Source organism: Ochotona curzoniae, unplaced genomic scaffold (genome assembly GCF_017591425.1).
Source record: "Ochotona curzoniae isolate NIBS_2020 unplaced genomic scaffold, NIBS_Ocur_1.0 contig_1071, whole genome shotgun sequence".
Lineage (NCBI taxonomy): Eukaryota > Metazoa > Chordata > Mammalia > Lagomorpha > Ochotonidae > Ochotona > Ochotona curzoniae.
The window spans coordinates 12,219,367-12,234,585 of NW_024464939.1; the positions used below are offsets into that span (position 1 = coordinate 12,219,367).

Below are 15,219 nucleotides of genomic sequence, written 5' to 3' on the forward strand. Positions count from 1 at the left end.
AGAACAGCGTGCTTTAGTCTGTTTTCTGTTGCTGTCACTGAACACCACAGACTGAGTCACATGAAGAACAGAAGTTCACCTGCTCATGGTTCTAGAGGCTGAGAAGTCCAAGGTGATGGTGCCAGCATCTTCTCAGGTTTCATCCTGTCCTATCACCATATGGCAAGACTGGCCAAGAGCTCACTCTGGTCTCTGTATTTCTTAGAAAGCTGTTAAAGGCATCACGAGGGCCTCATCCTCATAACCCCAACGGATTCTAATCATCTTCCAAAGACTTTGCCTCCAAACAGGACTAACATATCAACCTGAGGATTATGTTTCCAACATGTGAAGTTTTGGGGCCACATTTGAACCATAGTCCCATGCATGTGCTTTACCTATTGGAAGGAGAGTCAGCTGGATATGTGGTGACCAGCGAGATGCAACTCAGCGAGCATCTCTGGCTTTCTACCTTCTGTGTTCAGGATGGGATTTCACTGTCCTGCTCACAGGGAGTTCAGTGATTCTGTCACTTGATTTGACCATCAAAATGTGATGTGCACTACTTCCATGTAGAGGCATTAGGAAGACCAGTGTATGCATCACTCTGCTGCTACCTTTTCTCTTGCACAGTGATCAACAGTGTTCCAGACCAAGACAACTCCATGGATCTCTAGCTCCAGCATGAGAACTGGCATAGAGTCCACAGTGGTTCACACTGGGCATGTAACAGGAACAGGAAGCAAAGCTTTGAAGTTTAAACTCACTGAAATTGGGGGTTTTTAATCACAGCCAGGTACAATCTCTCCTGACTTAAAATGTGAAGATAATTCTGTATAGAGAATGCAGCGTGAGCACAGAGGCTGGAGATATCATGTACTGGATTGTCAGCAAATTATTTGATGGGCAAGTAAAGCAGCATTCTTCAGGAAAGGGAGAGACAGTGTGCATGATTGTTCAGGAGAGTGCAGATTAAAAGGGAAGGACATGATGGAGTAGTGGACAGACGTGATCAATGCATACAGGAGACTGCCGATTGGGACAAGAGTTATGTTAGGAAGTAAGGTCAAATTAAGACCCAAGTTAGGCAGTGGCTACGGAAAAAGACAAGGCAGTAGGTCAAATTAATACGCTGCCAGATGATCCATTGGAGACGGCAGAGGCTAATAGCGGTAGAATCCAAGAAAAGTATTAGGTAATGCATGGGAACTTGGGACCTTAGCTTTACTGTGCACTCTGTGTTTGCTTTAGTAACTTTCAGCAAATGGCCTGGTTAGAATCCAAGAATGATAGTCTTGTTCAGGACTGGGAAAGAAGTGACTGGTTGGTAAAGCCACGGATGCTGTGTTGTCTCCTTTTCCTTCTCTCCCTTGTAGGAGGTGAGCAGGTGACACAGGATGCCTATCAGTCGTGCTGATTGAGGCGGTCCTGCTGCAGCCAGAGCTCCAGCACCTCTGACATGCCTATTGTACAGCTTTGCTTTGTCCCCTGAAGACTGATGATGAGCCAAAAAGGCAAGGAGCTAAGGAGAGCAAAGGGCAGTCTTTGTCTGCATTTAGCCTTCTATATATAGAAGAAATAGGAGAAGAGGGTGAATTGTCAGGCCAATGTTAACTTTGCAAATTTCCACAGAACATTAACATTTACCCAATTTAAATATAGTGCCGAGGAAAGCAAGACTTTGTAAAAGTAGAACCAGGACAACAAACCACGGATAATTAAAAACCTTAGCCTCAACCCTGCCAAGGGTTCTTAGTTAATTTAATAAAGGTTGAGATATCATTTCTTAGGTGTTTGAAAGTTGGTTGAAATGGTACATCGTGTGACAGATGCCAAGTCATCAGTTCCTTGTGCCATTCAATAGCCTCTGTATTCTGTCCATCATTTTGTTACCCTGCAAGCTGTAATTGCTCATTTTTTATGTGAAATTCCTTTGCACACCACTCCATTTTTAAAGACTATTTTTGATTGACACAAAATTGTATGTCTGTGAGGTACAGCGTGAAGTATTGGATTGAGTCACATGGTATAACTAGTACATTTATCACCTTTTTTTTTTTCCTGGTGAACACCCTGAAAGCCTTCCCAGCTATCTGAACATACAGTGCATTCTTGTAACTATGTTGGCTGCTCTGCTGTGGTACACCAGAACTCACTCTCCCTATCCCACTGTAACACTGCCTTGCTGCTCAGTTTCTCCTTAGCTCCTGTTCCTTTTACTCTTTCCTTGTCCCTAGGAACCACTCTTCTACTACTAACATCCATGAGACCAAAACCTTTTTTAGATTTCGTGTGTGAATGCAGCATTTGCCTTTAAGTGTGTGGCTCAACTCACTTAACACAAAGTCCTACAGGTCCCACCTCTGTTGGTACAAATGGCAGTTTTCATTCGTTTTTTTTTTTTAAATATACCATTGTATATGTACACCACGTTTTCATTCCTCATTCATTTGCTGATGGGCAGTTTAGGTTGTTTCCATATCTTGGCTGCTGATATCCTCATTTTAAAAACAGACACCTATTTATTTGAAAGGCAAAATGGCGGGGGTCGGGGGGAAGGAGGAAGGGAAGAGCGAGAGAGACAGAGATTCCACCTGTTGGTTCATTCTCCAGATGCCTAGAGCAGCCTTTGTTGAGTCTCTTCATGTTCTATCCCCTAGTGGAATATGCCCTACTGAAACAGACTTCACATGATAGCCACTGAGCATCGATGTTATTGTGATCAGGGTGGTTTCTCAAGAAAGGGCTTCAAGGAAAACAGTGTTAGTATCGCCTGGGAATGTGTCAGAAATACACAATTTCAGGCACCCACACAGACCTTAGGAATCACACACTGTGTAGCAGGGCTCAGCAGTCTGGTTTTAACACACTCTATATGGCTCTGAGGCACGCGAACCCTCGCGGATCACTGGACTCGACGTGCATCAGAGGCACAGCCCAGGCTTCGCCAGCGAGGTGAGGCCTGGGAGAGTCCGCTGCTGCCCTGCAGAAAACGAGAGACAGCACAGCAAGTGGGCATTGGGACCGAGGTGAGACGTTTCCCTCCCTGTGCCTTTGCATCTTCACCTTTGAGATTAGACAGTGGGATGATCAGTAGTCCCTATTTAAAGATCCAAAGAGTAGTGTGGGAGGGAAAGATCTGCCAGCTATTTTTAGTATTTCACAAGTACAGAAATGATTGGTTTCCCTTAAATATACATGAACTGACCAATACATCTTGTTTGCTGTTCGGAGACCAAATAATAACTTACTGTGAGCTTCTTGTGGTCATTTATGTTCATGTTCCCAGGGCTTGTCACAGCGTCTGACTCAGTAGAGAATCTTTCAGGTACTGTGCTAAGTCCTATAAAGTCAGCATGCAAATACAACTTATTTTCTGCTGATTAGAAGTGCTGATCACGCAATTAACCATTTGTACCACAATAGGAAAGAGAACAGGTGACTCAACTGTAACATTGGCTTGCTAGTGTTCCTGTGGCCTTCTGCCCAATGTACTTATTCATGAATCAGTGTGGGTTCAATTATGATTTTCTGCTAAAACTGAATGCAGTTCCTTGGTTCTTCTTAGATCCATCTGGGTCACTGACAAGACCCTGCTGTGTCCGTGTGTGCAGTATGCTTACTGGCAGAGCAAAATTTGGCAGTGTGGCAGGAAAAGCAGATATTAACAGACGGCCTAGGCACAGGACACAGGCGGAGGTGTCCTGTAGCCCACACGGGAAAGCTTGTGATGGTGCCAGGGAACCTAGTTTTGCTTTGAAAGGAGTTCTCTTCCTCTGAATAATCAGTCTAAATTTTGGCATCTGCTGCTGTCTTGTGTGTTGTTAAGGGGAACAGGTTGAAGCTCTTTCCCTCTGTGTTGGCCTCTTAGAGGGAGAGCGAACGGGATGTGGCCTGCTGCTCCAGAAGGGAAGTGAATCAGGAAAGGCACTGGCTTCCCTCCAGTTCTAGCCATTGTCTCTTTGCTGGGGAGATTGTCTAATCCAATGGCTACCCTCTTAAAACTTCAACTCCAAAGTCACGCAGATGAAGGGGCGAGAGAACAGACCAAAGCTTGATTAGTTCACAGAACTCCAATTCTTTATTAATCACAGCTTGCTCACAATGACATACAGGAAAATAGCACTAATGAAGAGTAAATATGCAGGCAGCAACCTTCAGGAGTTGGGAGTTGGGGGAGAAACGACTTCAAAACTGCGATAGGTACTTAAGGTGGGTATCTGGTGATTCTTAGTTGGCACAAATGCCCTGCCTAGCCCCCCTTAACTGCGTTAACTTCACAGATGGAGTAAATTTGTTTTTTCAATAGGCAGGATTGCCTCACACTGGGGAAGAAAGACCAGCTTGAGTGAAAGTCCGCAGTGTTTCAGATTTTGTGAATGTGTGTGTTTCAATGCAATAACCAGCTCACAGTTTCCAAGTGGAAAAATATTCAGTAGCATCATGTACTTGTACTATAGGAAAGAGCTTAAAATGAACATCATCAATCATGGCATCCACAAATAAGCCACCTGACACATTAATTACTTAATTCATTCCATAAAAAAGAACTTAAACTAGAGAATTAAGCCCACTTTATGAAGAGCGATCTCATGGCTGCTTGAACCAGTTGATTTGTGTTCAGCGCTTTCAAAGGTTCAGCTTTTGCTTCCACACAGACTGATCTCAGATCTGTCAACTCATCCATCCCTCTCTAAAGCCAAAACACATCTGTGGCACATAATCCAGGAAAAGCAGAAGGAAATGCTATGACTGGTGGCTTTCTTAGCTTGGTTTTGTAGTTTCTAGGCAGTAAGTAGATTATGAGCGAACAAATGTGGAATTTCATGTGGAATCATAATACCTGTGATCTAGGTATGGTCTTAGACAAGCTCAGAGATTACAAAGCCATCCAGGTCATTAGGCAATGGTGGGTTTCTAGCACCATAAACTGTCTACTGACCTCATTGTTCTGTTGGAATGAAAAGGGCAGGGGATGGAGTTAGACATGAGGAGCTTCAAAAGGAACAGACCTAGCAAATTCATTTGAGTGGAAAGACACGACATCAAAAGCCTGTTACAGGACATGTAAGATTATGAAATAACTTGCATAATGCAATACTTGTATTTTTTAACAAAAATGTAAGTATTTACAAAATAAGATCCAAGGTATTTTTTAAACATCAAGCAAAACATTCTGCAAAGAGACCGCATTGATTTTTTTTTTATTTTTGATTCTGTTTTTAGTTTTTCATAATGAGTTCTTTTAAACCATGTCATACATTTCCCATACTGATATCGCATGATCCATTATAATATAGGCAGGGGGATTGACTATTGGTGGGGCGTGCCATACCCTCTGTCGCTTCAGCCAGACAGTTCGACCTGGAGCTCCTTGTTCCTGCGCACCTCCGCGGCATGCCTCTCCTGAAAGACACCAAGGGGAGAAACACGGTCAAGAGTCCTGCTGTCTGGTCCATGGAGCTATCAGATGGCCTGTGGGGGCCTCTGCACCCCTGTAAGGAGGCTATATTAGGAGCAATCTTTCTCAAGTTACAGGAAAGGAAAACATGAGTCCCCAAAAATGTCATGTTAGAGAAGATCTTACAAGACTTAAAGAATCTTAAAAAAAACAAACAAACAAACAAACCCTGTGTTTAATTATGTTGGGGACAAAACTATAACCAGTAGGTCACTTGAAGAGAGTTTTGTGTATTATGACTGCTGCATTGATCTGGAGACTAGCAACAAAGGATTACACGTTGAGTTCCCTGTCATTTTCAGTGGAGTCTTGACCTTTGTGTAACATTTTAAGGATGCTATGGTTGCTGATAGACATTTTGGAATAGTTGAATCTAGGAAGAAAATTCTCAAACTCTCAGACCATTCATCAGGCCCTTTTACGACCTGAATCTAAATGACTTTCCTAGTCTTAGTCTCTGCTGTCTGCTTACACATATATGATGTATCAATAAGTGGAATGATCCTTTTATATCAATTCCAGTGCTTGAGCTTCCTAGCCTTCCGTACTCACTGGTAAAGATCCAAAGCTTACTCTTTAAACTCTATGGCAGTGATCCATCTCTCCATGAAGATGTTCATGGGATGGCAGAGGGAGGTCATCTCACTTTCATTTAAATTTCTGCATACATCTTTTTTTTGGATGTGGCAGTCATTTTAATAAAAAGTGTATATGAACATTTCTGTTTTAGTTTCATTTGCTATATATCCCTTCGAGGTCACGGGGGGCATGGATTGTGTTTTCTCACTTTTGCTGTGCTTGCAGGCTCAGTGTTGCTTTGTACAGAGCAATGGGTGGATATGTATTGAGATGGGGAAATGGAGGCCCTAGCCTTGGGGTGGGAAGTGAGATTCCTGAGGAGGGAGGTGAGCAAGGAAACGTGGATCTAGCAGTTCTGAGTGCATACTTCTGACCCAGAAGACTGTGAGTTTTATGTATCACAGATGTTAAGAAAATTCATAACTAAGCTTTTGAATTGATATTAATATTACTTCTTTTTTGATTGAAAATGTTACTTAACACTGCTTTTCCCTCAAAGCCCAGGAAACTTCTTCAGGCTGTGTGGCTTCCTTTAGTTGAGGGCCAATGATCTGGTTAGCTAAAAAGCAGATCTTATTAAACTCTATTAATCACTAGGATTCTATGTTTACAAAGTCTTTTATATAATCATATTGTGCATCTTACGGTAATTAATATGCAGTAGCCTGCATCAGTACAGATTTTACTTGAATTAATTCCCCTAATATTTACAACAGTTCAGCAGTGGGGACTGTCTTTGCAGAGAAACTAAGGCACAGACAGGCTAAGTGACTTGGCTAAGTTTGCACAGTTAACAGGTGATAACTTGGAGTTCAAACTCAGAGAACCTGGCTGGACAGTCCACTGCCTCAATCACAGCTGTATAGCTTTACTGTCAGTATTAGCAAATGATTTTACAGTTTTTTGAAAAATATGTCTTTCCAGGTGTAGGTTCTGGAAGAATAAGGCATAGACCACCCTATATTTCCTTCAAAGACACAGAATCAGAGTGAGCAGGAAGCTGATTCAGGAGAAGTTGAAAAGCAATTTTACTTAATTGGGGTAAATGAGCTTTTTGTGTATGTTCAGAACCCATGAAGAGAAGAGGAAACTAGGCATGTATAGAGAAATCAGATCCTGTTTGGGAAATGTCCCAGGGGAAATGAGCATGGATACAGCTGATTCCTCATTCTGGTCCGCTTTTATTAGGAAAAAGATGCAGCAAAGGCTTTTTATTTTTTTCAGGCAGAAGGAAACTAATTAGTAAGAGCTGAGCTCTGATTAAAATCGAGGAAAGCCCAAACCATCACCGTGCTAGAAAAAAACCAAAGCTTCAAGTTTAAAGATTTACATACACTGTGATTTGTAACAGGAAACATTATAATGAGTATCACTAGGCGACTTAGGCGAGCATTTCTTACTAAGTGCAAAATAGGCTTTAAAGAAATGGATTATGCGTGGGAAAGAATAAATATGAGCTATGATTAGAGACATTATGAAAATAGAACATTTAAACCTTGTGAGTTACTAGAAAAATATTGCTTCTAGTCCGGTGTTTTAGCATGTCTATTACTTCAACACTTTACATTTAAGTTACAGATATATACTCATGAAATTGTTGATGTGATTATTTATCAAATATGCAGGGAAATAAAAGGTACATGCAGAAGTCAGGTGATGGGCAGCGCAATCTGTCTTTCCCGTCTGTGAGATGGTTGCAAACCATGCAATTTAAAGCTTCATTTCCACCAGTAAATTTTTATGTGTAGTGAATGTATGCACTGTTGCTAAAATTATTCTATATGTTTTAACTGATTTTATAAAAATCAATGTAGATCTGATAATACTATGGGCTCCTAATAGGGTCAGGTGGTGAATATTTTGCTGGATGCCTTCAGTATGTTAGAGGAAGAAGAGGAGGAGGAAAATGCATCTTCAATCATTCTCCCATCGCACCTGTACCTCTTCCCTTCTGTTTCCCTCCCTCTACCTTCTCTCACTACTCCAAGAGCGAGAACATTCTTAACTTCACCAATGTGTCAGTCATGATGCACAGACTACAATTTTAAGACCTGGTCATCATTATTTGTGTCATTCAACTTGAATAATATCCAGTTGAGATCGATTAATGCAGATCTTTGTGAGACAGACATCCCTTCTCTGCATTTGTCTCTTTTCTATATAGTAGATACTATGGAAATAGGAAGTTCAAATGAAAAGTGTAATATTCTATCTTGGAGTCTACGAAAAAGGATGAGAAAAGTGCTTTTCAGGGAACTGCATTGCTTTTCATCTCGATTGATGGGAATGAGTGCATGTTCAGCTTGGTGAGGGGGAGACACTAGGATACCAGACGTTAATACAATGAACATCTCCCAGGATCTCCCCTTGTCTATGGTTCCAAGCAATGTGACTAGATCCTATCAGTCCCATTTGGTTTTCTTACATGGAGAGAATGAACTTACTCATGTTCATGACTATCCTGGTCTTTCCTGGCAGATTTTCTCATGTAACATTTACATCAAACACTATATATGAGTACTAATCAAATCAATTATGATTTATGTATTATTGCACATAATATACTATTTAAAATATCTGATACTTTCAATGTAGTGGTTTTGCAATAGATAGGTTCTTAAGGTTTGTGCAGAAATCTCATAGATTTAAATAGCATTGGTCCCTAACAGCATTCACCTCTGGAAAACTTGACAAAAATCTAACCTGAATGTTGGATGCCTCCACCATGTTGTAATCCTCCACTGAAGCCAATGCTACACTGCAAGACCCTGCCCATGGGGTTAACTGGCCTCACCCCTGCAGCACATTTTGACTAAGTCTCTGGTCCTTGGTCATATGTGAGCCAACCTAGCTGAGCTACAAGTGAACAAATCCATCTCCTTAGAATTCTGTTGTGAGTACCTTTTCCTGCAGACGTTCAATAATAGCAGCTAGATTAGCCTCACGGTTTTCCTTAATTTGCTCCATTTTCAGGATCAGCTTTTCCTCCGCCATCTTGCTGAAGTTGTTGTTCTCCTCCAAAGCCTTCTGAAGGACTTCTCGCTCATGTTCCCTCTTCTCTGCCAGTTGTTTCAGCACTTGAGCCTCCTGAGACTGGGGAAGAAAAATATATGCATCTTATAATGACCTGAATGAAACCCATGCAAACTTGGCAGCACATGATCCATTGCCTCAATGGGAGGGAGAGACTGTTCTGTTCAGATGAATTGCATTTCCAACCTTGAGTGTTGCTGTCAGCTTGTATTCATCACCAGGGTTTAGACTTCTCTACAAAATCCAGAGAAATGTGGTCAGTGGAATTTTTAGCTGGGAATGTTTTGGAAAGACAGTCTTAGAAAAAGCAACATTTAAATCTCATGGAGGAATTTTAAAAAACCTGCAAACAAGCATTTATGCAACAGGAGATGCTATAATTAATTATTGAATGGTGATATTCCATTGAGGCCCACAGAAAAGGAGTGATTGTGGGGCACGGCCTGATGTTTTCCTACTCTGCTGTTTCTGGAGCTGTTTCCAGCTGTGGAGACCGAGCCCTACAATGGGCTCTTCCACTTTGTTCAATCACACTGTCAAGTTTACTTTCTCTTCTGATTCCACATCCCTCCCTTTGGTTTCTATGAGTTAAATTCTACTTGGAAACTTCAGAACAGCAAAGCGTTGAAACCACAGACATCCATCTTAAACAAGAGGAGGACCCCTAAGGAGTCACTCAAATACCACTGACACCCACTGATGGGAGCAGAAATGACAGATGCAGCTACAGTGGCTGGCTCGCTTATCCTTTGTGCACTATGCTTTTCCACCAGGGGGCGTAAGCATGAACGGTATGTATTAGTCATTATTGGTAAGCTGATAAGAACGCAGATGTCTGATACCTACCTCTGAAGAGCCTAAGATGCTTTTGTGGGGGGTTCAGGGAGCTACATTTGTAATAAACAGCTCTAGTGATTCTACTGTGGTAGTTCACAGTCTACATGCTCTGCTGATTCAACTCTCAGGTCTATCAGATACCCTGGATGTTTCAAGTCATGCCTTTCTCCATCATTTTCTTCTCCACACTGCGTAACTAAGGGAAATATTGCCTGGCACTTATCTGTCCAGATTCAAGACTAACTTACTCTATCCTCATGGCTCCCTGTCATGTCTTAGAACTGTCCAATGCACAGAGGTAACTGTGCCCTCACAGGGAAAACTATAGTGTGGATACTTAATGGTTGATGAAAATAGTATTCCTGTTCATTGGCCTGTGATGCACTGATTGCCACTGAAAGCACAGATAGGGGAACATTTGAGTGAACGGTGGAGATTATGAGGCTTTACTGGAAGATCCTGAAGTATATTTTCCTTACAGAAGATTTTATAAGAATGGTAAGGTCAGACAGCCTTGTGAGTCTCCCCTGACGTGTGCAACCCCAAGGTTTATCATGAATAGGTCTGTGGTTCATCTTGCTTCTTGCCTTAACCCTGCAAGGATTTCACTGGCAGTTTTAGGGACTCGGCACACCTTTGCTTTTAGTTTCCAGGGAAACTAACACAAAAAGTAATGATAAAAGTGTGACACAAATCAACTTTGAAACCTGGTGCAGCCCTTCTGGGGAAATACAAACAACTATCTTGGAGTTGATTCATCCCACTGCCTCTAGGTGGCACTGTTGGTAAAGCATTCTAACAGATTTTGCTTATCTACTTTTGGTCAAACTGTTGAAGTGTGTGTGTGTGTGTGTGTGTGTGTGTGAGAGAGAGAGAGAGAGAGAGAGAGAGAGAGAGAGAAAGGTACTTAAGGCTTCCCTCTCAGAAAAGTCTTCATGAAGTTTTTTTTTTTTGTATATGGATAAAATGGTATGTATAGGGTATTTGTTAAGAATCATATGACATAACACCTGTATGGTGTTTAATCCAGTGCCTATTAACATGTAAGATGGTGCTAAACAAGCATTCATCATTAAAATTGAAAGTAAAACCCAAGTCATGTGATTAGCAAAGGCTGGCAGTGGACTTACTGAGCCCTCTCATGCATGCACAACATCAGTTCACATTCTTTTGATTAGAGCTGGTGGTGGATTCAGCAACCGTCATGGCTGACAGGAATCTAAGTCTTCCCCAGACTCCTCCATTCCCCCCACATATGTGTGTCTGTGGAGTGATATTGTGTTGACAGGAAACCTCTCTGTGAAGTGAGCACCTTGGGAAAGGAGAGGGACAACTCTGATCCTTGACTTCAGAACTTCCAGCTTCCTGGAGGTCCAGGCTTCTCTGGTAAGGATCAGAAAGCCATGGAGGCAGTCCCAGGAAATAAAAAAAAAACCAAGCCAATCAAAAGAGAGCAGAACAAAACTTCCCAAAATTCCTGAATGTGTTATTTTGAAACATTTTCATGCCCTAACATAGTGACACATTGATCCTCCAAGCTTCACATGCTCACTGGCTTCAGCTGCAGACTGATGATCTTCTGTTTGCTACACCAATAGCTCCCTTCTCCCTGGCCTCCATGCATTAGAGCTCCCCTTGCTGCCCCCACCCCGGTGGGGGAGATCATGAATGTTTTTCATGGCTACCTTTTCCAAGTGGCCTCTCCTGAGGAATTGTACCATGTTCAGAAACCACCTGCTTGCGTCCTGCTCTGGTTCAGGATTATATGTGTTGTAGGGTGGGGGTTTGGTGCTAGGGATATGGATTTAGGGGCAGCACAGTGCTCTTTCACATTGAATCAGCTCACTGAGACATGACTGTGGATGGCCACCAAGAGACCACAATTACAGGGATTTTGATTTTCAGCTGCTCAGATTCACTTTGTCAGTGTTTTGTCATGTTTAACTTCATGTTGGCATCTCTGCATTTTTCATTCTGCATTCTGATTTACTAAGAGAGCAGGGCAACAGGATTGAGAGGGAGAAGGTTTGGCAGTAAAAGGCTAGCTCAGGAAGGCAGATCTTCTCAAATTTCTTGTCTGGATGGGACACATGGGGTCTGCATGAGCAAACATTCTCACAGTTCCCATGATAATGCATGAAGAATTCCTATGGCAAGTAATGCCTATTGCATTTACTGGAGCGCACCATTTGGCTTAGGTTTGTAATGACAATCTTTGGTGCCAAATGAGATTCTACAGCACAGGTGGCAAATGCATTTCTTCCTCCCTTTTGCCTTTTTTGGGATAAGATTTATCTTATTTGGAAGGCAGAGCAACAGAAGGAAGTGGGGAGAGAGGGAAAGAGGATAAGAGAGACAGAGAACAAGAGAGTAGCTTTGGTTTTCATGTTTACTCTCAAAATGACTGCAACATCTAGGGCTGGGTCGGGCCTGAGCTTTGAGTCAAAAATCCCATCTGGGCCCACCACATGCATGGTAGAAGCCCAAGCACTTGGGTCATCCCCCACTGTTCTCTGGCCCTCCAGGATGCATTAACAGGAAGCTGGATCACAGTGTATCTGAGATTGCTGGCACTCTGACATGGGATGCAGGGTTGCAGATGATGACTTAATCTGCGGTGTTATAATTCCAGTCTCATGTGCATTTCTCTAACATAATTAATGAGGTGACACAGCAACAGAAGGCACTGCAGAGCTTTGCCACATGTGCCTGTTACTAACAAAGGCTTCAGGACTGTTCATTTTATTTTAATGCAGCAGCCCGTACACATTGAAAGGAAATATAACATCCATCATCTTCTCAGCTGATAATACTTTTAGGTCCTAATAATTGCCTATGTTTTTTTCTTTTCTTTTGCTTTTTAAGGCAATATAATTGGGGGGGGGGGGTGGAGTGATCTTCCATCTGTTTGCTCATTCCCTGAATGCCTGGAACTGTCAGGCTGGGTCAGGTCAAAGCCTGGACTAGGAGCCCAATCCCTGTCACCCACTTGTGGGGCAAAGATCAAAGTACTTGAGCCATCATGACTGCTGCCCAGTGTGGGCAGGAGCAGAAAACCGGAGCTAGGCATCAAGCTGAGATGCAAACCCAGGCACTGTGGTATGGAATGTGGGTGTGCCACGTAGCATCCTCACTGCTGGACCAAGGGCCCAGAGCCTTTGTTGCAAATCAAAGTCAAATCGATGACAAAAGTATAGAATGTGGAATCAATTATGGAGGCAAGTATTTCTCAGAGTAAATATATCTCTGTGTCCAGAGTTTGGTTCCTACTCATAAGCGTCCACTTTGTGAGTTCTAGGGTCCCTGTAACTCAGCCGATTCAGGAAAACAGAGTGACTATTTCTTGTATAGGCTAGTATCCAGCAATGCTACTCGTAACTCATCTATTTTCCTTCCATTGAAGAACTTGGTTCTCATCTGAATATAATTTAATCTCCCAGTGATACCATCGAGGAAGAAAACTTGATTATTTGGTGTTTGTATATGTGGCCTAATAAGTAGATACTGCAGAGAACTACACTAATATATGACGTGAAACAAATGTGATGGCGTGGAATGAAAACATATGATTTACGAAAGTGCAAACATGTAGTGAAGTTTTCACTACATTTTTTCAGAGGTGTTTTTATCTATGCCTTGGTGAATCAAAAGGAACTTTGTGTGGACTGATAGGGAAGCTGGAACAGAGCTGGGGGGGCGGTGGGGCTCCTGTAGAAAGCTGTTCAAAGTAAATTGTACAAGGACAGAGTGTCGGGCCTTGGATAGATACATTTCTGAAGAGTGTGTACCTGACGAAGAAGGTCACTGAAATACAGAAATGGAAAATGAGGGCAAGATGATGATCAACTGCTAGGATGCAAATGTCAAGGCAAAATATAGAACTGAGACCTTGCACATGATGTCCTGGGAGACGGGGGAACATTCTCCAGCTTGCTAGTGTGGAACCCGAGGGTTGTTATTGGGGAACAGCCCTTCTAGCCATGGACCTCTCCAACTGAATTCAGTATCATGTAAATACTTACATGAGAGGCACACAGAAGGGAAAATAATGAAACATACGGAAGTTATTGTACGTTTAGGGGCATTTTTACATTTTTAAAGGAGGCTAATTGCCATTTCCTATGTTACTGACTCTTAAGAGTTTAATCATTGCGCAAATGAAATGGAGGGTAAATTTGAGTTAACTGGTATATAAAACTCACTTCAGAGGCTTAAGATTACATTTTAGATAGCACTAGTTCTCCATTTATTTCTGAAGTAAATACATTCCTATTACTTGTTTTTTTTTTCTTCTCCTCATTTGAGTAACATAAAAGGAGTCTTTTAAAAGTTGGAAAATTGATGAAACTGAGGCCAGAAGAGGTGAATTCACTTTGAAGAGCCCAGCTAGGATTAAACCTAGATTCAAATCTAAAATTGTCTTCCCAACTTCTGATCCTAACTCAACAATGCAATACTGAATAAACTGAATCTCTTATCTGGAAAAAAACAAGTTTATGGAAATTTTTATGGAAAACTACATACAGAAGTTAAATTTTTCTTTTTTGTTAGTCTGACTTTGTGGCACAACAGGTCAAGCTGCCGCTTGGGGCACTGGTTAGAGTCCCAGCCATTTTAATTCCCAGCCAGCTCCTTGCCAGTGTGTTTTAAGAAAGTGGAGGAAGATGACATGATTGCTTGGACTGCTGTCACCACGTGGGAGACCTGATGGAACTCCTGGGCACGAGGGGCCATTTGAGGAGTGAAGCAGCTGATGGAAGTGCTTTTTTTCTCTTTCCCTTTCTTTCTCTCTCTGTTTCTATCACTCTACTTTTAAAATAAATAAATAAAATTCATTTTTTTCTTGCAGTAAAATAAGCTTATCTCAATACTTTTTTCCTGTACGCTTTTAGAAACCTCTTACTACCGTTTCTTAGACGCCAGTCTCCCAGTGTGAATGTGCCTTTACACTGTACATTAGCTGCCGGACCTCTACTTACCAACATAACAGTTAACAGAGAAAAAGTACGACAAACCTAGAACACTCCCAAACAATGGAGTGCAATTATGGATAACAAAAGGGTGCATTATTCAATTTATGATGAAGAATCACAGCGAGGTAAAAAATTTGAAATGATTAAAAATCCAAAAATCTTTAGAAAGCTAAAGCCTATAATGAATTTTCAGTAGTTGGCTCCCAAGAAAATGAATATGAACATGCTCTTCACTGTGAGGGTCAACACGTAAGGGATCTGTGGCCGTGTGTCACACCATCAGAATGGTTCCTGAATACCATGCCATGAACAAGCCAGAATTTTATTTCAAAATCTACTGCTGCACAGATTGGTTCC

General features: G+C 41.9%; 1 protein-coding gene across 2 annotated transcripts in view; it reads right to left on the bottom strand.

Annotated features, from left to right (window-relative positions):
- Window positions 1–4,044: 4,044 nt before the first annotated feature.
- STMN2 (stathmin 2) overlaps window positions 4,045–15,219 on the bottom strand; it is a 41,244-nt gene continuing 30,069 nt past the window's right edge. For both annotated transcript variants that reach the window (XM_040994137.1, XM_040994132.1), the window contains exons 4-5: window positions 8,921–9,112; window positions 4,045–5,385 (exon numbers count right to left, since the gene is read on the bottom strand). In XM_040994137.1, coding sequence (XP_040850071.1) covers window positions 5,326–5,385; window positions 8,921–9,112 — 252 coding nt within the window. In that variant the 3' untranslated portion in view covers window positions 4,045–5,325. The remainder of the gene's footprint in view (window positions 5,386–8,920; window positions 9,113–15,219) is intronic.